General features: G+C 35.7%; 1 protein-coding gene across 5 annotated transcripts in view; it reads left to right on the top strand.

Moving 5' to 3' along the window:
• Positions 1-25,731, top strand: part of WDR33 (WD repeat domain 33) — a 99,381-nt gene that overhangs the window by 25,925 nt on the left and 47,725 nt on the right. For all 5 annotated transcript variants that reach the window (XM_061183012.1, XM_061183013.1, XM_061183014.1 and 2 more), the window contains exons 2-7: positions 14,142-14,368; positions 15,610-15,678; positions 16,262-16,366; positions 18,606-18,701; positions 18,889-19,040; positions 20,713-20,810. In XM_061183012.1, coding sequence (XP_061038995.1) covers positions 14,165-14,368; positions 15,610-15,678; positions 16,262-16,366; positions 18,606-18,701; positions 18,889-19,040; positions 20,713-20,810 — 724 coding nt within the window. In that variant the 5' untranslated portion in view covers positions 14,142-14,164. The remainder of the gene's footprint in view (positions 1-14,141; positions 14,369-15,609; positions 15,679-16,261; positions 16,367-18,605; positions 18,702-18,888; positions 19,041-20,712; positions 20,811-25,731) is intronic.

Raw genomic sequence — 25,731 nt, forward strand, 5'->3', positions numbered from 1 at the left:
GTGTGACAAATAAATATCTGAAAAGACTTCTACATCATTAGTCACTAGGGAAATGCAAATTAAACCTCAACAAGATACTACTTCTCTACTATTAGAATGACTAAAAAGCAAAACAAACAACCATGTCCTCCCCCTAGTAGACTATACCAAGTATAAGTGAGGATGTAGAGCAACTGGAACTTTTATGCATTGCTGTTGGGAATGCAAAATGGTACAGCCACTTTGGGAAACAGTTTGGCTGCTTTCCATAAAGTTAAACTTAACATGACCCAACAGTTTCAATCCTAGATATTTACCCATGAAAAATGAAAACTTACGTCACACAAAAACTACATGTGAATGTTTATAGCAATTTTATTCAAATTGCCAAGCATTGCAGAAAATCCAAATGTTCCTGAATTGGTAAATGGATAAACAGTTGTGGTATGTCTATAGAATTCAACAGTAAAAAAAGGAATTTGCAATAGCGTTGGCGAATCTCGAAAGTATTATGCTGAATAGAAAATGCCAGACTTAAAAGTCTATATACAATGTATGATTCTATTTATATGACATTGTGTAAAAGACAGAAACTACAATGATGAGGGGACTTCCCTGGTGGTCCTGTGGTTAAGACTCCACGCTTCCATTGCAGGGGTCGTGGGTTAGATCCTGCATGCCGTACCTAGCGGCCAAAAAAAAAAAAAAACAACGCACAATTACACGGATAGGAAACAGATCAATGGTTGCCAGGGGCTAGGAGTAGTGGTAGGAGATCTGTAACAGCGGGCCAGTGTGAAGGAATATATGGGGGTGATGGAACTGTTCTACATCTTGATTGTTCCATGATTCTATGCATTTGTTAAAACTTAGAAACGTATACCAAAAAGTGAATTTTGCTGCATGTAGCTTTTTTTTTTATAGGTATATTTTATTTATTTAATTTTATTTTTTAAATAAATTTATTTTTGGCTGCGTTGGGTCTTCGTTGCTGTGCGCGGGCTTTCTCTAGTTGCAGCGAGCGGGGGCTACTCTTTGTTGTGGTGTGTGGGCTTCTCACTTCCGTGGTTTCTCTTGTTGTGGAGCATGGGCTCTAGGCGCTCGGCCTTCAGTAGTTTGGCACGCTGGCTCTAGAGCACGGGCTTCAGTAGTTGTGGCACACGGGCTTAGTTGCTCCGTGGCATGTGGGGTCTTCCTGGAGCAGGGCTCGAACCCGTGTCCCCTGCATTGGCAGGCGGATTCTTAGCCACTGAACCACCAGGGAAGTCCCTTGCATGTAACTTTAAAAATAAATTAATCAAGAGTATGAGAAGATAAGCCACAGACTGAGAGAAGATATTTGCAGAAAACATATCTGATAAAAGACTGTTACCCAAGATATGCAGAGAACTCTTAAAACTTAACAATAAGAAAATGTAGAACTCGGTTTAAAGAACGGGCAAAAGATCTGAACAGACACCTCTCCAAAGAAGATATACAGGTGACAAAGAAGAATATGGAAAGATGCCCAGCATCATACATCATTAGGGAATTGCAAATTAAAACAATGAGATACCACTGCACACCTGTTAGAATGTTTAAAATCCAAAATACTGACATCACCAAATGCTGGTGAGGCTGTGGAGCAACACAAAGTCTCATTCATTGCTGGTGGAAATGCAAAATGGTGCAGCCACTTTGGACAGTTTGTTAGTTTTTTACAAAATGAAGTATACTCTTTTTTAAAAATATTTATTTATTTATTTGGCTGTGCTGGGTCTTAGTTGCGGCATGTGGTATCTAGTTCCCTGACCAGGGATCGAACCCAGGTCCCCTACTGGAAGTGTGGAGTCTTAACCACTGGACCACCAGGGAAGTCCCAAAATGAAGTGTACTCTTACCAGAGGATCCAGTAATCACACTTCCTGGTGTTTAACCAAATTAGTTGAAAATAAATTCATAGAAAAAACCTGCATGTGAATGTTTATAGTAACTTTATTACTAATTGCCAAAACTTAGGTATACTTTATAGGTGAGTGGATAAACAAAGAGTGGTACATCCAGACAATGGAATGTTAGTCAGTGCTAAAAAGAAATGAGCTAAGCTATTGTGGAGAAGACCTGGAGGGACTTTAAATACATACTGCTGTGTGAAAGAAGTCAATCTGAATACATTTTTCAGAACCCATAGGATGTACAACACCGAGAGTGAACCCTTATATAAACTTTGGGCTTTGGGTGATAGTGATGCGTTAATATTGGTACAGTGATTTTAACTTTCAGTCTGATGCTGAATGTTGTGAGGGAAGGGGACTGTGCGCAGGAACTCTGTGCCTTCTGCTCACTTTTGCTGTGGACCTAGAACTGCTTTAAAAGATAAAAGTGTATAGGAATAAACCTGCCCAAGGAGGTGAACGACTTATATGCTGAGGACTATAAAACTAATAAAGGAAATTGAAGATGATTCAAAGAAATGGAAAGATAGCCCATGCTCTTGGATTGGAAGAATTAATATCGTTAAAATGGCCATACTGCCCAAAGCAATCTACAGATTCAGTGTGATCCCTATCAAATTACCCATTACATTTTCACAGAACTAGAACAAATAATCCTAAAGTTTTTATGGAACCATAAAAGACCCAGAATTGCCAAAACAATCCTGAGGAAAAAGAACAAAGCAGGAGGGATAACCCTCCCAGACTTCAGAGACTACTACAAAGCTACAGCAATCAAAACAGCATGGTATTGGCACAAAAACAGATACCTGGATCAATGAAACAGAAAAGACCACTCAGAAACAAACCCACACAACTAAGGTCAGTTAATTTTCGTCAGAGGAGGCAAGTACATACAATGGGAGAAAGATAGTCTCTACAGCAAGTGGTGTTGGGAAAGTCAGACAGCTGCATGTAAATCAATAAAGTTAGAACACACCCTCACACCATACACAAAAATAAATTCAAAATGGCTTAAAGCCTTAAGTATAAGACATGGCACCATAAATTCCTAAAAGAGAACGTAGGCAAAACATTCTTCGACATAAATTGTATCAGTGTTCTCTTAGGTCAGTCACCCAAGGCAATAGAAATAAAAGCAAAATAAACAAATGTGACCTCATCAAACTTACAAGCTTTTGCACAGCAAAGAAAACAAACAAAACAAAAAGACAACCTATGGAATGAGAGAAAATATTTGTAAACTATGTGACCGACAAGGGATTAATTTCCAAAATATACAAACAGCTCATACAACTCAACAACAAAAAGAAACCCAATCGAAAAATGGGCAGAAAACTTAAATAGACATTTCTCCAAAGAAGACATACAGACGGCCAACAGGCACATGAAAAGATGCTCAACATCGCTAATTATTAGAGAAATGCAAATCAAAACTACAATGAGGTATCACCTCACACCGGTCAGAATGGCCATCATTAAAAAGTCTACAAATAACAAATGCTGGAGAGTTTGGAGAAAAGGGAACCCTCCTACACCATTGGTGGGAATGTAAATTGGTGCAGCCACTATGGAAAACGGTATGGAGGGTCCTCAAAAAACTAAAAAAAGAGTTGCCATATGATCCAGCAATCCCACCCCTCGGCATGTATCCGGTTAAAATTATAATTCAAAAGGTACATGCACCCTTATGTTCATAGCAGCACTATTCACGATAGCCAAGACATGGAAGCAACCTAAATGTCCATCGACAGATGAATGGATAAAGATGATGTGGTACATACATACAATGGAATGCTACTCAGCCATAAAAAAGAATGAAATAATGCCATTTGCAGCAATATGGATGGACCTAGAGATTATCATATTAAGTGAAGTAAATCAGAAGGAGAAAGACAAATACCGTATGTTATCGTATGTGGAATCTAAAATATGACACAAATGAACTTATCTATGAAACAGAAACAGATTCGCAGACATAGAGAACAGACTTGTGGTTGCCAGAGGGGGAGGAGGGGAGGGGGAGAGATGGAGTGGGAGTTTGGGGTTAGTAGATGCAAACCATTACATGTAGAATTGATAAACAACAAGGTCCTACAGTATAGCACAGAGAACTAGATTCAATATCTTGTGATAAACCATAATGGAAAAGAATATACAAAAAAATGTATACATATGTATAACTGAATCACTTTGCTGTACAGCTGAAGTTAACACAATATTGTAAATCAACCGTAATTTTTAAAAGTATATAAAAATATTAAATAAATTTAAATGAAAAGAATGACAAGCTATGGCATTCAGACTTCTTGAGTATATGTTAAATATTTTTCTTGAAGATGAATGTAAGACTGTTGCTTCAAGGAAAACAACTGTTAGTATTTGTTGCCAGTGATAAAAATTGAGTTTTCAAGCAAGAATTAGAGTTTTGGAAAACTTGAGTCTGTGAGGTTGAGTTTCCCAGTAATTAATAGTTTTTATGATGAGATCAATGCTGATTTTAATAAAAATGATTATTATATGTTTTATAAGAAGTGTGACAGTTAGATGAAATGCCCGATTTTGTGGAACCAGTGTTTTCCAAGTGATCAGTGCATGGTGTTGAAAAATCATGCATGGTTTAAAATTCCAAAGTGCAAAATAAACCAGTGTATTTTAATATAATAGAGTACAGAAAGCTTATTGATGTGATTTCAGAGGCTGCATTACAGTTAATATTTAATAAACTATCACTTGTCAAGTTTTGTTGGAATATCAAAGAATACCCCTAATTTTCTGAGAAGGCTATTAAAATAATCTTCCTTTTTCCAAATGTATATCTCTGTGGGTCCAGATATTTTTCATGTACTCTAACCTAAATAATAACATATTGCAGCAGATTGAATGCAGAAGCAGACATGAGAATCCAGCTGCTTTTTCAGTTAAGCTAGACATTAAGGAGATTTGCAAAAATGTAAAAAACAATGCCAGTCTCTCACTAGTTGTTTCTGGTGAAGGGAAAATAGTTATTATAATAGGTTTATCATTATTCTAAATTAAATTAATAAATACTTTGGATTTTTCTGTTTTAATTTCTAATATGGCAAGTATCTATGGATATAAATACCACAGTTAACAAAAATTGGGGGGAAATCCTCAATTTTTAAGAGTAAAGGGGTCCTGAAATAAAAAGTTTAAGAATTTGCTGCTATAAAGAAACTCTTTCATTGAATTCCCTGGTGGTCCAGTGGTTAGGACTTGGCGCTTTCACTGCTGTGGCCGGGGTTCGATCCCTGGTCGGGGAACTAAGATCCTACAAGCCGCAGGGTGCAGCTAAAAAAAAAAAAAAAAAAACTGTTTCAGAAGTAAGCTATCCAAGTTACTTTGTCCAGTGGTTCCCAAATTTTGCCACACTAAGGTATCACCTGGGAGCTTTTAAAACTCTCTGCTGCCCAGTTCATATCCCATACTGTTAAATCAGAATGAAGATGAGACTCTTAAAGTCTGGCTTTAGGAACTGCTGACTTCAGCTCACGCTTGAATCTTTGAATTCCTTATCTTTAATTTAGGAGGTCACTTTATGATTACTTACCTTATCTAGAAAATGGGGCATGGTTTTTGTTTACTTTTACAAAGGCAGTTCACTAATCCAGTGAGAATTGGTTTGTCCAGTTTTTATTGGTTTAGACAGTTGATAAATTACAATGCAGTTTGAAAAGTGTAAGAATGGAAAACCCTCTTTGTATGCTAATGACAAGGGGAAATAAACACTGACTTTATCTCCATTGAAAACTGTTGATGGTACAGGTTCCTTATCCCAGAATCACACTTTTGAAATATTGAGTTGTTACTTTCCAATTGAGTAGACAGTCAGATTTGTGGTCATATGTGCATTAAATATTAAAGTTAGCTTTTGAAATGGCACAGAAAACTGAATGTAATAGCCCAAATACAGTATCAGGTAACATGTATTAAACTGGTCGAGTGCAGTATCCACTAAAATGTTTCAGTACCCTTGTACCTAAGTATACAACCAAAGCTGCTTACCCCAAGTTACAAAGAATTATGCAGGTAAATCTGAGGCTGAAAGCAATAAAAGTTGGAAAACTCCTACACTGAGAGTTAAGTAAAGTTGATCTTTAATGTCAGATTTACTCATCAACAAGGTACAGAATCGTGAACTTTTAAAAACTACTTATTTAAACAGTTGCTTTCTTGTTTATTCTTTAAAAGATGGAATGGTCTCAACATAATGTCTCCTGATTTGTTCAGGATTCATATTTATCAGTGATTGGACATTGAAGAGAGAACATATTGATCACTTTGTTATTGGCCTTTTTTACCGCTTGTGTAGATCTCCTCAAAGTTCTATGGCAGATTAGGTATCAGATCTCTTTTAGGGTAGATTATCCATCTCAGGACCTAATGGTCTGGTGATAATCTTCAGTAGAGGTTCCTAGGCTGAGGTTCTGACTTGGGGGACCAGGTTTGTGTTAGTGAGGGTGGTGATCTTAAAATCTTTTGTTATTTTTAAAAGCCCTTCAGTAATTGTACTTGCTATCCTAGCTATTTGATGCATCAGTAGTTTGCTTTCGGTTAGAATTCTTTCCTCTCAGTTTGGGGAAACAAGCTTTCATGTGCTGATCAGAAAGCTCTGATTAGTGGTTGACACGGTAAGAATTGTTATATTTCATAGTCCGACCAGATTCTGGTGCCATAGCTACTGTAGCCAGGCATTGTACCCACACTAGACAGATGCTGTATTTGAACGTCTTTGGCTATGGATTCTCAGTGGCAGCAGAAATTAAGTCATCATAAGCAGAAGATAGCATAAATAAGAAACTCTGGTTTTCACTGAACGGTTTGTTAACATTAAGCCATTTGCTTTCACTTTTGACAAATTAACAGGAAGGAAATACTTTTTTACGTTGTGACCTAGTGTACACACATGTACAACCAAAACAAGTTTTACAGAAGCAGTTCTTTCCTTTAAAATGTGTGGTTCAATCTTGTCTGTTCTATTTTTTAAATTATTGAAGTAATGCTAGTTGTCAGCCACATTGATTTTAGGAACCACCAATAGGATATGACTTCTGGTTTAAAGGAAAAACACTACTTCAGAGCAATTGATGAACTTTCAGGCCATGGAGGTTTCTTTTCAGTTCTACCCTCCTGAATCGTAAAGATATTTTTATTCAATTGTGTGAAGCATTTAGTAAATTCATTTTGGATTGAATTTGTGGAATTAGTTAAGGTTTAGCAATGTTATTTTCCAATAAAAAATACATTTGACCCTTGACCAATGTGGGTTTGATCTGTGCAGGTCCACATAGACGCAGATAATTTTCAATAGTAAATACTACAGTACTGCATGGTCCATTTGTTGGTTGACTCTGAAGTTGCGAAGGACCGTGGATATGGAGGGCTGACTATAAGTTATACTCAGGTTAACCCCGCATTGTTCAAGAGTCAACTGTACACCGTTCCCCCTGTGTTTTAGTTGGAGATTGGCTGTGATGGTAAAATTTTTCTCATGGAGTCAGAAATGTTTGCTTGGGGAAGATTATTTTGGATTATGTTTGGTTGGGGAAAAGATTATTCGGGATGTGGTGTGCTGAATGAATAAATGTTACTTACTTTTGTTTCTTTCCTGTCTTTTCCTCCAACCTTCCCCCACCCCACCCTGAATTTAAACTTCTTGAGGCTGAATTGTGCAGTAAGCATCCTGTGTTATATCCCTATTGCCTATGAATAGTTCCTGGTAAACAAGCATAGTAGATTCTCAATGTAGTAGTATTCTCACATTGCTTTCTTTATGAGCTCTTCTGTTCTGATAAACTGTCAGTCTTGAGGACAGACTTTATGTGTGTCTCTGTCTTTAGCCTGTCAAGTAGTTAGTGCTCACTGATTACTTCTTGAAATGAATTACATTTCTTGTTATGCTTCCCCGTGTCACAGGGATTTTTCAACAAATTCAACAGTTCCTAAGTTTATGTATTCATAGCTAGTAACTAGTAACTGCCTCAGTGAATTTGGTGGTGCCTGCTCATTATTAAGTTTTGCTATATAATTTTCAGTTTGTCTTACATCTCTCATAAATCTCTTTCTGTTCATTCTGCTATTGTTGCTGTAATTTTTGAGCTTGTGTTACTACTAGTATAGAGTTTTTATTACCTTAATTAGAAGTTAGGTTCAATAAAATGAGTTATTGTTTAGCACAATTCTACAATGTGAAACTTGTAATGACTTTTCTTTAAGAAAAGCATTTGTGGTTCACCTGTCAGAATGGCCATCATCAAAAAATCTACAAACAATAAATGCTGGAGAGGGTGTGGAGAAAAGGGAACCCTCTTGCACTGTTGGTGGGAATGTAAATTGATGCAGCCACTATGGAGAACAGTATGGAGGTTCCTTAAAAAACTAAAAATAGAACTACCATACGACCCAGCAATCCCACTACTGGGCATATACCCTGATAAAACCATAATTCAGAAAGAGTCATGTACTAAAATGTTGATTGCAACTCTATTTACAAGAACCAGGACATGAAAGCAACCTAAGTGTCCATCAACAGATGAATGGATAAAGAAGATGTGGCACATATATACAATGGAATATTACTCAGCCATAAAAAGAAACAAAATTGAGTTATTTGTAGTGAAGTGGATGGACCTAGAGTCTGTCATACAGAGTGAAGTAAGTCAGAAAGAGAAAAACAAATACCGTATGCTAACACATATATATGGAATCTAAGAAAAAAAAAAAAAAGGTCATGAAGAACCTAGGGGCAAGATGGGAATAAAGACACAGACCTACTAGAGAATGGACTTGAGGATATGGGGAGGGGGAAGGGTAAGCTGTGACAAAGAGAGAGAGTGGCATGGACATATATACACTACCAAACGTAAAATAGCTAGCTAGTGGGAAGCAGCCGCATAGCACAGGAAGATCAGCTCGGTGCTTTGTGACCACCTAGAGGTGTGGGATAGGGAGGGTGGGAGGGAGGGAGATGCAAGAGGGAAGAGGTATAGGAACATATGTATGTATATAACTGATTCACTTTGTTATAAAGCAGAAAGTAACACACCCTTGTAAAGCAATTATACTCCAATAAAGATGTTAAAAAAAGATATCTTTGTAAATAATGACTATCAATATTTTAAATATATCAATTCTTCCCAAAGTGATCTAGAGATTTGCTATAATGGCAATTCATATATAAAAGTTGTCTGTTTATTTGGTAGAACATGACAATCATGTTATTAATCATAAAATCATTATGATGTAAAAAAAAAAAGGAAAATGGAGGAACAACAACAATAACAAAAAACGAAAACATGAGACGTGTAGAAAACCAAAGGTAAAGTGTTAAACATAAATAAATCCTGCCATATCAATAATAAAAACTAAATGTAATGAACTAAACAATACAATCAAAAGTCATATATTGTCAAACTGGGTTTAAAAAAATGCTTTCTATAGGAGACGCTCCTTGGATTCAAAGGTCTAATGTGTACAAAGTAAAAGGATGAAAAAATATACATCATGCAAATAGCAACCATAAGCATGCTGAAGTGGCTATACTAATACCAGAAAAAATAGACTTTAAAACAAAAAATTACTAGATATGAAAAGGGACATTTTATGATTAAAAAAGGGAAGATACAAAAATTATTAACATATGTGTCCTGAATAAGGTAAAACCAAAATACATGAAGAAGAAAATAGCAAAATACATGAAGAATTGAAGGAAGAAATAGATAATTCCACAACATTAAGTAGAGGCTTCAGTACTCCACGGTCAATAATGGATAGAACAATTAGGCAGAAGATCAACAAGGATATAGAAGACTTGGACAACACTATGAATTATCAAGACCTAATAAATGTCTACAGAACACTCAACTGAACAGTAAAATACTCATCCTTCTCAACTACATGTGAAACGTTTTCCAGCATAGATGACATGCTAGGCTAAAAGACAAGAGATTGAAACCCACATACATTGTTGGTGGGAATGTAAAATGGGTGGCCATTTTGCAAAACAGCTTGACAGTTCCTCCAAATGTTAAACATAGAGTTACCCTATGACCCAGCAGTTCCACTACTAAATATATACCTAACAGAAATAAAAACTTACGTCTGCACAAAAGCTTGTATGTGAATGTTCACAGAAGCATGTTTATACAAACAAAAGGTGGAAAAAATTCAAATGTCAATCTGACAAGTGAATAAACAAAATGTGGAATATCCGTACAATAGAATAGCATTCAGCTATAAAAAGGAATGAAATATTGATCCACGTTACAACATGGATGAACCATGAAAGCATTATGTAAAGTAAAAGCAGCCACTCACAAAAGATCCCATATTGTATGGTCCCATTTATATGAAATGCCCAGAAGAGCAAATCTGTAGAGACAGAAAGTAGATTGGTGATTGCCTAGGACTGAGAGGGTTGAGGAGAATGAGAAAACATTGTTAATGTGTAATGGGTTTTTTTGTGGGGGGACAGAAATCTAAAATTGGATGTTGTGATGGTTACACAAGTCTTTTAGTGGTTACACTAAGAACCACTGAATTGTATACATTAAAGCATTGAAATTATGGTATGTAAATTACATCCCAGTAAAGCTGTTTAAAAAAAAAAGCATTTGTGGTTTTTTCCCTATCTTCATTTATAACCTTGGTAGTATCACATGACTAAGATTATAAAAGGTTATTTTGTAATAGTTGGGACAAGAAGCAGAATTATAATGCTTGTATGGATTTGCATACACAAATGCGTCTGGGTATTCCAGTTTGTTCAACAGACTAGTCAGTACATTGGCTAAAAGAATAATAAATTTCATACAAAATAATATCTTTGAGCAAAAAGGATCTTTGAAGTTATCTACATTAGACTTGTCGTCCAGGTTGAGAAAACAGATGCAGAGAAGTGGTGTGACCTGCCTAATTTTGGAGAGTAGTTGCAAGCTTGAAGGCTAAGAATATGCTGCAGACTTTTGTGACTTCAGGAGTCTTTGTATTTGCCAAAAATAGAGATGGGGACCAAAAAACACAAAGTATGAAATCTGTTCTATGAACTTAGAAGTGATATTCAGTGAATCACGACAATATGTTGTACCCTATGCTAGGTGTAATAAAAAGTAGGCACTTGATAAAATTGTGCTGATTTCTTGAAACATTGAAGGTTTGTGTGTATGAGAAAGACATGATGAATTCAATGTTTCAGGTGATTTTTTTCCTTAGCAATTTGGTTCTGTTGTTAGTATGTATTTAATAATCATACGCAAATTACTTATGCTCATTCTGCCTCAGTTTCTGTCTTGCCTACAGCACCCTTCTCCCCACCCCATCCCCTCTATCTCCCTCCCTCCCACTCTACCCCAGATATGAGATGAATATGCTTTGGGGACAACCCTGCCTTCTGGTTTAAATTGTTGTCTTCTGTTAGTGTAGCTCAAGTGTGAGTACTTCAGTGAGTAGAAAGTACAGTAATTATTTTTATGAAAGAGAAAGCTTTTATTTCTTTTTCTGTATTTGGTTATATGTATAGTTCCTTGAAGTATAGTCCTGAGTGAAACCTGAAAAGGATAGTTTTAATGATTTGATTGATGGTTTTTCTATCTGGGTCATTCATTTTTCAACCTCATATATCAAGTTTTCTGCTGTTTCAGTCATCGAAAGCTGTTATATCATTATTGCTGAAATCTTTTGGCAACCCAAAGGAAGAAGAGTTGAAGGAGAGTCAGGAGGTCCAGGTATTTTGCTCTGCCTCTGCCTCTGTGTTGGTCTGCTGGGGTTGCCATGACAAAGTGCCACAGACTGGGTGGCTTAAACAACAGAAATTAATTTTCTCACAGTTTTGGAAGTTAGAAATCTGAGATTAAGGTGTGAGCAGGGGGTTGGTTTCTTCTGAGACCTCTCTTCTTGGCTTGTAGATGGCTTTCGTCTTCCCATGTTTTCACATGGCCTTCCTTCTGTGCATGTCTGCGTCCTAATATCCTTCTCTTATTGGGATATCAGTCACAAGGGTTAGGGCTTTATCTCCAAGTGCAGTCACATTCTGAGGTACTGGAAGTTAGGACTTCATCATACGAATTTGTGGGGGGACACAGTTCAGCTCATAACAGCCACTAAGAGACTCTGTTTTGACTTTGGGCAAATTACAGTGGTTTGCAGAAGTGAAGCTGAAGTGTGTAAGGCATTTATGAAGACTGGTTACTGTATTGTCAGGAGGTTTTCTTGTTTTAGGGCTGGATTTTGATTTAGAATATAAATTTTTTTTTCATTTTATTCATGCCAGACCTTTTTAATTTTTTTTTTTTTGGCTGCGTTGGGTCTTTGTTGCTGTGCGCGGGTTTTCTCTAGTTGCAGCGAGCGGGGGCTACTCTTCGTTGCGGTGCGCAGGCTTCTCATTGCGGTGGCTTCTCTTGTTACAGAGCACGGGCTCTAGGCGCGCTGGCTTCAGTAGTTGCAGCACTCAGGCTTAGTAGTTGTGGCTTGCGGGCTCTAGAGCACAAGCTCAGTAGTTGTGGCGCATGGGCTTAGTTGCTCCACGGCATGTGGGATCTTCCCGGACCAGAGCTCGAACCCGTGTCCCCTGCATTGGCAGGGGGATTCTTAACCACTGCGCCACCAGGGAAGCCCCTTGAGTAGTGTTTTTGAGATTCATCCATGTTGTAGCATGTGTCAGCACTTCATTCCCTTGTTTTTTTGGCTGAATAATTTTTAATCCTCTTTTGATACATGTAAAAATCTTTATTCTCATTTGATATCAATGATATTAGAAACTAGAATATTAGGATAACTTTATTCTAATAAAATTAGAAATTTGATGATTATAAAGTGAAAAAAATAATAATTTTAAAATACACTTTTCAAAGCTGCATCCTTTTAGAATTACTGGCATAGACATCTGAATTAAAGCCGTTAATTGAAATCTGCATGCTGAAACTTAGTTGGATTCGTGGGATAGCTGAATAAACAGATTCCTTCACCAACCTTATTGAGGCAAATGCATTCTAATTTAATATACACACAGACTGAGAATGTGTCTCATCTCATTACAGATGAACATTTGTCAGGAGTCTTCTGGGATTGCTCCAGAGCAGTGGGAGTAATATGTATTAGATGCACGTTTAATTGCACTGTTTACTTTTGGTGTCGTGGGAGTCAGGACTTATCTCCCCACCCCCACCCCTCCTCCTGCCCCATTTCCTTTCTGTTATCATTATTAAATGGTTTCAGGAGATACTAAAGGGACATGGGTGAATTAGCTAGTACTAAGAATATTTTCATCCAGAGGAAATCACAGATTTATTTTCAGGTCCTTTATTTAGTGTCTTGAATGAAGAAAGGCAAATGTAAGAATATAGAAAAATAATGGAGAGTGTAATCATTCCTCTTTTTCAAAGAAAAATACCAAAATGGTTATAACACCCTTTATGTGTTTTTTCATGGTCTGATTTTTTTTTTTCCCCCATGGTCTGATTTTTAAAATATGCTTGAAAATGTGGTTTTAAATCATGCATATTTGTATTATTGGAATGTAAGTTTAATTGGAGAACACTAAAGTTGAAAAACTGTAAGCTCTTAACGTTTTTTTCCTTCAGATGTTAGCTTAATATTGCCTTATAAATATGTAAATCCACATACTGAGAAATAAGTTTCTGTGGTAGTTACTTTGAGCCTGAAATTAGATATACATACTTTTAGCATTCATATGAAGTAAGATAGTTTATTCCACTTTTTACACTAGTCCTAGGAAATTTAAAAGGACAAAATGTCAGGTTTTAAAATTTTTTAGTGACTCTTGTATAAAATGGGGGTCTTACGATAAAATGATGTGTTTTACTATCAAACATCTAATGAAAACTTCATTTTAAAAACGTGAACAGTTCTCAGTGATTTTACCTTCCTTACCCTCCACAATTTACCCACCCCACACGTGCACAACACAATTGCCCCAAGCTGTTATAAACAGTGATTTTTCCTTCCGTCAGGCTAAATTTTACAACAAATACTTATTAGCATTTATTCTGTGAATTGACCTTTTTCAAATGTGTAACTGGTCTCTGCCATTAGATTTAATAGTTCATTTTGGAAATAGGTTGACTAAAAGCTAAAAATGGTGCATATTAGGAAAAAGAAAAGAAATGTAAAAAAATGTTCATTTAAAAATATTTTCAGGCAGTGTTACAGTGCTGATATATTTGTAGTGACAATACTTTTTCCTTACCCTAGTGTCCTAGAAGGAAAACATCACCATGGCTACAGAAATTGGTTCTCCTCCTCGTTTTTTCCATATGCCAAGGTTCCAACACCAGGCACCTCGACAGCTATTTTATAAGCGACCTGATTTTGCACAGCAGCAAGCAATGCAACAGCTTACCTTTGATGGAAAACGAATGAGAAAAGCAGTAAACCGAAAAACCATAGACTATAATCCATCTGTAATTAAGTATTTGGAGGTAAGTCCAGTTAATGTACTTCAGATGACCAAACTTTGGTTTCTTAAAAAGAAGAAAGTTTTTATAATGCAGGGTAATTAGTATACCTGTGTTTTTTGAATTAGTAGGATGAAGTAGAATTTCAAATGAGGCCAATCACCTCAATAAAAAAAGAGAACTTTTTTTTTTTTACTCTTTGCATACATGAATAATCTCAAAAATTATTAGACTCCAACTTAAAAATAGGTTTTGTTCTAAAGGTTCACACTGTATTTCAGAAGAGGGTACTTTTGTCCAACTAGGCCAACTTTAAAACACTTGTTAAACCCACAGTGTATATGAAATGTTAAGAGACTACCAACATAGGAATATTTGTATTAGAACATGTGTTCAGAATGGTGACTTGCATGTCCAAGACACTGGCATCAGAACATGACTCTCCAAGCCCCTCGGGGAAAAGGGCTCTATTTACTTAGAGGGTTGAGCGCCTACTGTAGTCTTATAGGGTGAAACTAACTCTGACATGGCAAAGAAAGGCAGTGTAGGGGTCTGCCTAAACCTGTGTCAGCTTGACATATCTCCCCTTTGAGTTCTTTATTTACTTGTCTTAACCTTTCTTGTCTTAAGCCTCTGTGATTTGCTTTTTTCATTGCTAACTCCACGTTAATCAGGTTTTGGTCCGCTCTGCCTCCTGTGAAGAAAATTGTCTGCTTTTCATTACCTGAGACAAGTTGTTAAAAGACCTATATGCATATTGGGCATAATTAGTATGTTGCAGGCACATAGCAAAAATATTCATTCAGAGGTAAAGACAGATTTAGGCTTTTTCAGGTGTTTCAGTTGGAAAACTAGACTAGGAAAGTTTGGGAGGAATTAAGAAAACCAACACCAAGATAAGAGGAGTTGTTTTGTGCTGAGGATTTTGAAGGAATTGGGAATGTCTGTCTACCCCTTGTCCTTTTTCCGTTTACTGAGGTATGGTCAGTGAGAATATGTTGGGGTCAGCAGCATCTTGGATGATTGGTTGGGCATAATATGAGTAAAGAAAGGAGGGAAATTCTAAGCAATGTCAGTGTGATAAGAGGGGAAATCTCTTAAGATACTATTATCTATGTTTTAGAACTTAATGAAAAAGTTTTAGTCTTCTTTTTTCCCCATTTAACGACAGCTTGCATTTTGTAAATATTTACTTACGTTTCAAATTGAGTATAATTAGACCATATATTAATTGATTGATTGATTAATTTATTTATTTTTAACAGAATAGAATATGGCAAAGAGACCAGAGAGATATGCGGGCAATTCAGCCTGATGCAGGTTATTATAATGATGTAAGTATAAGATATGTCATGCTAGCTTAATAGAAACCTCTTTGCTTGGACATTTGAACTATGGGATTTCTAATTCAAGCATGGACTTTTCTTTTTACATTTTTATAATTAAAATAAAACATTCCTAAAGGGATAATATAACATATCTGTGTAAACCATGGGTTATTTTTTTTAAAATCTCAATTAAAATTTTCCTTTTAATCTGATGACGGATGAACTTTTGATTTGGGGTTTAAAGCAGTGTCCAGCAAAAGATTGCACTGCCTCAGAGTCTCTGTAACAGGAAAGTTAATTTTAAACTTGGCTTGTTATGAATGTGTTTAATTGTGTTAACTTTGAGAAGTAATTGGGGGAAATCTGGCACTTGATTTTATTGTTTATTTAGTAATTATGGGCATTTAACTTTCCTGTATCTCCATTTTCTTCATTTAATTACTATAGACCAATTGTAATCTATTATAATAGTGTTTTGAAAGTCCTGTATGGTCCTGAATTTGTCTTTAAATGTTGAAGTAATTACCTTGTCATGTCCCTGGTTTATGCCCTGTTTGTGATCTTTAAACCCAATTTTCTTTTTTTGTAGCTGGTTCCACCTATTGGGATGTTGAATAATCCTATGAATGCAGTAACAACAAAGTTTGTTCGAACGTCAACAAATAAAGTAAAGTGTCCAGTATTTGTTGTTAGGGTAAGTATTCTGTTTGATATTTTTTGGAAAAATTAACTCTGAGTTAGCCTGCAAATATATTTGCAAAGAAAATTAAACATTATTTTAAATGTATATCTGGGATAAAAATCAGTGTATTGCTTGTATTTTTATTTTGAAATATCCAATCATTTATCCACTATATCTGCATTTAGTAAGGTAGTAGTTTTGGATTGCTTTTCTTCATGTTGCAATTTCCATAGCATTCTCTCTGAGCTGGCCATGGATATATATATTGCAGCAGGTGTCTGACTTGCTCTTGAAAAGGAATGTTTTGTTACTGTTTAGAGAGCAGCATCTCAAGGCGAATGAAAACTCTTAGGGTTACTAGGAAGGAAAACACCTAAGAAGAGCTGAAGACCAGTGGTAGACCATAATTGTCAGCTCCATGAAGGTACATTGTAGGTACTCTATACATTTTCACTGAAATTTTTAAAATATAATTTAAAAATAAATAATATATTAACATGGTTCAAATTATTAAAGTTTGAAGGGGTTTGCAATAAAAAAAGTCTTCCCATCTCTGTCTCCCAGGCATCCTGTTAGTATTTCCATAGATAATGGTATAATCATTTTTTTGTGGTTTGCTAGTAAGAATGCACTTGCTGGTTAGCAGTGTATCAAGTCCAGAAATGTAGGAAAGTTAATAGTCAAAGTGGAGCAAATAAGAATTGAAAAAAGTAATGGGACAGAGAAAAGACAGTCATGGCAAACATTGTGGCAAATGAGCAAAATAAGCAGGTCTTCTTATTAGAGAGTTGTGATAGACAGCCGGGAGAACTGAGAGGGGCTGGAAGAGACTCTGGCTTGAGCTCCATACAAATGTGGTAGTCAGTCTCAGGCCTCCTGTTTGCTTCAGAGGCCTATTACAGTAGAAACCATTAGTAAAGAAACATTATTTGAATAGCTTTTGTATTAGGAGAGCCAACCAGTAGGTAGTGTAATTTTGTTTGCCAGGGAATTTGGCAAAAGGAATATGATGGCAGCTAATTTTAATATCTTGTTAGCATAACACAAAACCTTTTTGGAATGAATAATATCTGAGCATTCTGTGTCCTGTATCTTGTTAGATGGGTAAATTTCTCATTTGGGAATCAAGCTATAAGGTCTTAAGAAATTTGCACATAGTAGAGGCAAGTCCAAATTACAAGGTATTAAAGACATAAAGACTGTGGGTCCTGTGTCTACAGTTTGATTGCTTGTAGTATTTACTGGGTTGGGATCCATAGCAGATAACAGAAACTAGGAAAGTAGGAGGATTTTATTAATAATAATCAAAATCATGATCTGCAGGTAAACAGTAAAAAGCTGGCTTGTCATATATATCTGTGAAATTTACCAGACTTCATTTCATGTATCTCATCCTATAAACACGCTTGTATTTTTCAACTCTGTGTCACACTTTTTACTAATAGGATTGTTGTATTGATATTTCATGTATTTACATCTAAGGAAAATGAACGTGTAATCTATCATAGAAACTTGAAAATAAAAGTAAGAAAAAATATGTTGCATTTTGAGTTGATAAGCATATATCACAGATTCCCTTCAGTGTGCAAATTGTGACATTGAAATATTGGGGTACTGTTGTTAGTCATGCCTCTGTTGTATTACATTTTTTTGGAGACTAGATTAGCATAAGACCTGTCACTGCCTGATACTGTGAACGAAGAACTTAAAAAAATATATATACATGTATATATTGTACGTTTAGTTTCCAGGAAAAGTTTGATAGCCTTGATGTCCTTAAATGTAATACTGTTTTTTCATAAGACACTGGTAACTTTTTTGCCTGAATTGGTTCACTAGCAACTGTAATAAACCAAATCCTTTATACATTTAGTCTTTGAGTTTTTCTGGTGAGTGACCATCTTATTTATGTTGGTCTGCCATGTATTCTAGAAAAATTAGGTCTTTGCATATTTTGTTTTGAAATGCTGTTTAGAGTGCCTAGGTGTGTGTAACTTAACAGGTATTTAAAATGCACTTATTATTTTTACTTAATGAGCTAAAGTGCTAGAGCTTTCCTTGCACTGTGTTAATACAAGTTCTTTTCTGACAAAGTACTTGCTTATAAATCTGAGCTATAGTCTTAAGTGAAAGTCAGTATTGTCCACTTAATGTCAATTATTGGATATTTTATAAATAAAGACTTTCTAAGTGTTTTAAAAATAAGGTTGAGGATTCGTGACCTTGTATAATGTCTTTTTTTTCCCCCCAGTGGACTCCAGAAGGAAGACGGTTAGTCACTGGAGCCTCTAGTGGAGAGTTCACCTTGTGGAATGGACTCACTTTCAATTTTGAAACAATATTACAGGTAACAGTAATCATCAGATGGTAGCATCATCCTGTGTTACTGTAAAGAACTTGATATATAGTTACTTTCTTGGCATTTTAAACTTAAAATTGGACAGATTATTGTTATGAGTTAATATATGCTCCTGTAAAGGCTTCCGTCATATATTCTTTTGTATAATGTTTACAAATGTTTTGTGTTTTCACAGGCTCACGATAGCCCAGTGAGAGCCATGACTTGGTCACATAATGACATGTGGATGTTGACAGCAGACCACGGAGGATATGTGAAATATTGGCAGTCGAACATGAACAACGTCAAGATGTTCCAGGCACATAAGGAGGCGATTAGAGAGGCCAGGTTTATACACAATATACCATTTTCTGTAGTCCCTATTGTCATGGTTAAATTATTCTCTAAGTGTATTCTGGGTGCAGAGATGCATGGGCTCTGTCAGATTCTGGGAAACTTTCTGCACCCTATAAACACAATATTTTTCTTTGTTTTCACACATTCACCATTTTGCTGGCACTTTTCTGAAGTAGTGTTGTCCCGGTATCAGCCTTTGCAATATGTTAGAGATGTATTGTCTGCCGCATTTTGCACTGGTTTTCTCTTTTCGTTTATGGTTAATAATGTGTATACGTTATTCATTTTTATTACCTACTATGTAAGACAAGAATATTTCATTCCAAATAAAGAATTCAGTCTTTAATTATACAACTGAATAAAATCTAAAGCCTACAGAAAACACCTTCAGAGTTCACACAAAATGCAAGATAAAAAAGGCTTAAGTGAAGACCTGGTTGGCTTGGTTATGCCACGACTTCAAAAGGAAAGTATAGTAGGACTAAAAACTCTCATAAGTAACTCTGGATGTGGCAAACATTAATGGATTAATGAGTGGGTTCTTTCAAGCTTTGAAACTGTAAGCAGACCAATGTCAAGAAGACTTTCCTTCTGATTCACTGTTGATAACATCAGTAATGCAAATGTATCATAAGTGGGAGTTTAAAATATTTTCAGTGAGTTGTATATTTTTACATATCAGTGAGATATGTATAGTAGAAATGGAAAAAAAGAAGTTTCAAAAACAAGCCTGAAGAATTGCTGCAGCCTCAGAATAAAGCTAAGCAGCATTCTTTACGGTTGTGCCCCCCACGTGTGGGAGGAGGTTGACATCTTTATAGAAACATCATCCACTGCAGTCACTTGTTTCTACTTTCAGAATCTTAACAAAAGTTATTGGATAAACACGCTTCTGCAAAGACTTTGCCTTATTGTCCTGACCATACGTTGAGTTTTCGCAGTTGGTCCTTTCTTAGGCAAAGGGTTCAGAAGTTCAGGGGAGTTCTTAGATGAGAAACTTGATGGTCTTTTACAGGGAGGAAAAAAATGGATTCCTCCTTTGCAAGCATATTCTTTGGCTTTAAACAGTCAGAAGGTCCCCATGTTAGTTTTCTTCAAAAAGTGCAACATTCATGGAATGGCTTGCCTGGAAGAAGGTGTGAACGTTTTCCACAGACCTTTTACATAAATCAGAAACATCATATGTAGGGATGTGTAGCAACCAGTCTTTAAACAGCCTGTCTGAAACTTCTATGAAGTTTGAAGCAGAAGCTGATGCTAATTTTTTGAGCAGTATTCCTATGTGATTTAAAAGACTTTACAGGAATATTGCAAAGATAGAATTTGTTTAGTTTCTACACTTAAATCAGCTCCATGTTTTCTGTTGGTACCATAGGAAATACTATACTGGGGAGTGTGGGTAACAATAGTACTAATAATACACTCATAAAGTTCTCTGAATATTGATGATTGAAAACTAAGAAGCAGCTACTCTGTTGAATTCTTCTTTTGATGAGATACATTTGTTAGCTGACAACATTCTCTTTAAGGGCTTCTTCACTGTGGATACTTCCCTCTCCTGTTTATAACGCAGCACAGTGTTTTTATTTTTCCCTGTCTGAGAAGCACAGATAATCTGTTAAATGCTGACTTCTTTCCCCTGCTGTGTGTCTTCATGTAACAGTTTCTCACCCACGGATAATAAATTTGCTACATGCTCTGATGACGGCACTGTTAGAATCTGGGACTTTCTTCGTTGCCATGAGGAAAGAATTCTCCGAGGTACGTGTACTAACAGTACTGATTGGAATATTTAAATAGGGAAGGCATTTGTGGTTTAAATCATCACAATACCACAATACCAGCTTACATCTTCATTCAACTGTTTTACATACACACCCTCTCAGTCAGGCTCTTTAAAGAAAACTGAACTCTGGTTCACAATCATTTTTGTAGATTTTTACTACTAATATTATCTTTGAATTCTTTGAACTATAAATTAAATACACATGTTCCCCTTCTTCTCCCCTCTCCTCCCAATTACTTACTTATCTGTATGCATCCGTTAGGGCTATATTCCTTTTCCTGCCTTGTACCCAGGATAGCTTTCACCAACATACTGACATGATAATTTTATTTATATAGCTCACATCCTCCTGGCAGGCCTTTTACAATATGCATTAACCAAGGTCTCACTAGCTACACTTCTCAGTATTGGTATTTCTGAAAGGAGGTGGTTTTTCAGTATAGCACATTTGTACTACATGGCCCACTTGTTACTAAGCTTTGGAGGGATTTTTATTTACTTTTATTGATTTCATAATTATAAACTAACATCTATGAATTACTCTATTCTAGAAAAGAAATCCGTATTTTCACTTGGATTAACTTAGTTTTAGACTTCCTAAGGTGGGGCTGTTGAAATACTCACAGTACATCAACACCATTTATGTGAATTCAGTGCTGTTAAAGTAAGTTAAGGAAATTAACTGTGTGTTTTATATATTCAGTACAAACATTGAAACAAAAAACATTTACACTTTTAACTAAATCTCATTATTATTAATTGGGAAGGTAGTTTTCTTAAGTGCTTAATTTGAACCTATACTGATTTAACAAGGCATACATTCTGTTGCATACTCTTGATTCCAATATGCCATAAAAGTAACATCTTCCTCTGACACATAAATGCAGGGTGGGAGAATGGGTGCCACAGACATTGGGTGTCAAGCAATTACTATTCAGAGATTGCCCTTTTTGTTCAAGAGTCGGCGGAGTTAGTTATCTTGGTTGACTTATAAGTTTTTTACACCTTTTTCAGAGCTTTATTTACAGCATATAGTGTCGATGCTTTCTAGACAAGAAGCTAAGTATTCTTGATATTTAACCCATATTTCAAGCCAGTATTTTTTTTTTTAATCACAATTTTTAAACATTCCTGACTTTGCACATTTTGTGTGGGTTTTATCCACAGCAATGTATTGTGATAGCTAGCGTAAGGATGTACTACCGTCACCTGTCATAGTGAAGGGGTGTCCTCACAATGAGGTCATAATATTGTACAGCTTCAGAACTAGATGGAGCCTTTGCAATCATCTAATCTGAGTTACTATATGGATGAGCATCATGACCCAGAAGGCTTAAGTGACGTGTTCAAGGTAAAAGAAGTTCAGAGCCAGGACTAGCATCCTGTCACTTGACAACTAGCCTAATGCTACACTAATGTTGCATCTTTCCTCACTACTAGTAGAAGTCTTAGCTGCTAAACAGTGATACGGGAAACAACTTTTTCTAGGCTTTGAAAATCCTAAGAAATATAGAGGAAACCAAATAATTTTATTTATTGAAAGTAATTCTAAAGGATCAAAACCATTAATTTTACAGTGACCTAGGACTATAATAACTGTGAAGTCTGATACAAAACCACTCTGCATCTTGCATTAAATAAGAAGAAGAAAAGCTGCTCTAAGATAGCATTTTCAATCCCAAGCTCCAATGAAGTGTTACTCAGTTTCTAAATAGTGCTTAAGAACTTTTCTTCTGAAATTTAGTGTACATGAGTTATTAGTTAGCAGTTTAATATTTTCAGATTTGAGTCCAGGTGGATTTGGATAATGTGGATGCTGAATCATTACCTGTTCTTCTTATAGCTTAAAAAATACACCAATATCATGTCTATACTGAGAGTTGAATTTTATTTTTTATGTGGGTGTTCTTTTTAAGTTTTCACTCTGAAAATTTCAAACATGCACAAGAGTATAATGAACTTGCATGTACTTTTAGGATTTGTATTCTAGCTTATTCATGTTTTTTACTTCCTTTAAACAGTATTCTACTTGCTTTATGGTCATGATTTTTTTCTTTGTACCTCAATGAGTATATGAGAAGTATAAATATAGTAAGCCAAGTTAATTATACCACCCAAGTAGTAGTTCTGATAGTGGATCTGGTATAGTAGACGGGTTTTTCCAATTATCCATTTTCTGTCATTCCTCATTTTTCTAAATTTTCTGAACTTTAGAGATGATTATAAAATAATGAAACCAATGTTGTTATAATTTTCCTATTCTTCATTTGGTGGCTTGGGGATCAGGGGATGATGGAACTCCACTTGTCTCAAGGGTTGATGTGAAATTCCTCAAATAAAATTTGAAGTGAACTTAATTTAGTTCTGTTCGTAGAGAGAAAGGTGGATCACAGAGTTAAGCAAATAGGGCGGCCTCTAAAATGTCAGTTGCCCTATAGAAAGGGGGTGATGTTCACGTAGCCTACATAGGCTGTGTGACGCCAGGCAGGTAGGCATATTCCTAAGGCATGTTAGTGTTGTGCATCAGACCATCACTTGGGATTAAGTTAAGAAAATCCAAGAACATGTTGATTGAAGGGAATGTTTGTGATCATGTAGTCCAACTCTTTATCTGATACTTTTCTACATCATTCCCCAAAACCAGTTTTCTACTCACAAAACATTTTTAGTGATACAGTATTCACTACCGCACATGAATCTCTTTTTCAATTTTAGGTAGCTCTAATTTTCAGAAAGTTCTTTCTTTATATCAGAAACCTACTTTCTAGTCCTGCCTTCTGGAACACAAAAAATCAAGTCTGTACTCTTCTACATAGCAAGCAGCCCTTTAAGTATTTGAAGACAGCTCTCATGTCTTCTTAATGCAGTCTTTCAGCTATAAGCTTACAGGATCCCTGTGAGTGCAGAATTTACAGTTGCTTTTTAGTGTCCTTACTGAGATTGTTCTTATGCTTCTTGGAAAAAGAAGAAGTTACACAAGAGAAAATAATCAGTATTTTTAACAAAAAATGAGCATCGATCTATTGCCAGATTTGCTACTTTGAAGTTGTAATGTTTGGTCCATAGATGGGAAAAGGAAACACTTGTGAAATTGAATATACTGCAACATTGAGAAGTACCATGTATATGTCCACCCATTTCCAAAGCATATGCAAATCAGCATAATTTATACACATTTATCCTTTTCTAGTATGAATTGCAGCACTCAAATTATGGACTGGGATTAAAATAACATTTAAGCACCAGGAATACATGAGTCTAAATGAGCCTCTAGGTGTTTATGCACTTGACTCCAAGAGAAATAGAGGCATTAAAATCCATTTATTTAATTAGCATATATTATATGCATGCTATCGTAGGTAGAAGAAATTTAAAAGAAAATAAGGTATGATGACCTCCTACCCTCCTGCTTCTTAAAGTTTAGTAGGAAAGGTAAGATATTGTCACAAACAATATTGTTGGATATTAGGGGAGAAGAGTCATGAGAGTATTAGAAGTGTAGTTTAAAAAAAAAAAAAAGTGTAGTTTTATCAGTGTAAAGTTAGAAGCAGATCACTTGTGACTAAAATGAAAATGTGAAACATTGAAAATGTAGAATCAGTAAGAATACAGTGCAAATTTTAATGAGAAGAATAATTATATATTATATGATATATAACATGTATATTATATATAACTTAAAAAGAATCCAGTTTACCAGCTTTAGCATGCTTTAATTTTGTTTTACCTTCTTGATTTTAACAATAGCTGACACATTACACTTACTATGTATCAGGCATATTTTAAGTACTTCGTTTAATCTTACCAGTAACCGGTACTTCATTTAATCTTACCAGTGACCCTATGAGATAAATACTGTTTATTCCACAGTTTACAAATCAGTAACCAAGGTACAGGAAAGTTAAGTAAACCTCCCCAAGGTAATATAACTTGTAAGAGGTGAGGCTCAGATTTGAACCCATGTTATTTCACTCCAGAGTTCATGCTCTTATTCATTATGTTAAACTGCCTCTTTTATGTTTTAAAAATCTCATCAGCATGGATGTAATAATGTCTTCCTGAGCTGTGATGACAGAATGGTGGAGTTTTTTGGGGGGAAAGGAGAGAAGTGTGGGTAGAGAGAATTTAGGTACTCAAGTTTATTTTACCGTTCTTCTTTAAAGCTGTCCATATAGGCTATAGGTTTTCAATGTATATTTAACAACAAAAAAAATTAAACCTCAATGAATAGTTCAAACTGCAAATGAGTTATAAGCTAGGTTATATAAATAGAACATGGACATAAGGAGCTGTACTGAGACTTACTCAGGAGGTAAGATCTGTTTTCAGTTTTAAAATATAGCACTCATGGAGAGGAAATGAACCCCTGAGTACACACAGCTTATGAAAAAGAATACTATTAGTATTTTTACTAAGTCTCTGTGTATCCATGCCTGATTGTATTTGGCTGTGGTTCTTAATGAGAGAAACTCCTCTGCAAAGATCTTTTGGTTCAAAAAGTGTGTTTTTGAACTGTGTAAAGACATGTTTACAAAGTCTGAGTGTTCAAAAAAATCTCTGATTTTTTTTTTTTTTTCTTTTTTTGGCCGCGCTGTGCGGCATGTGGGATCTTAGTTCCCCTACCAGGGATCGAATCCATGTCCCCTGCAGTGGAAGTGCGGGCCACTGGACCACCAGGGAAGTCTCCTCTGATGCTTTTCATTGGAAATAATTTTACTTATTTAAAGTAAAATTGGCAAACCATGAAGTTTATGATTAATGGACCTAATGTATTTGTACAGAACATTCCACAAAATCCTTTCTGTTCTCTCCAAGATGAAAAACAAAACACCCAGCTTCCTTTAAAATAAATAGCCTATAGCAGAATAACTCCTTCCACTAACATAGCATGTTTTA

This window comes from Eubalaena glacialis, chromosome 1, assembly GCF_028564815.1.
Source record: "Eubalaena glacialis isolate mEubGla1 chromosome 1, mEubGla1.1.hap2.+ XY, whole genome shotgun sequence".
In the NCBI taxonomy this organism is placed as follows: domain Eukaryota; kingdom Metazoa; phylum Chordata; class Mammalia; order Artiodactyla; family Balaenidae; genus Eubalaena; species Eubalaena glacialis.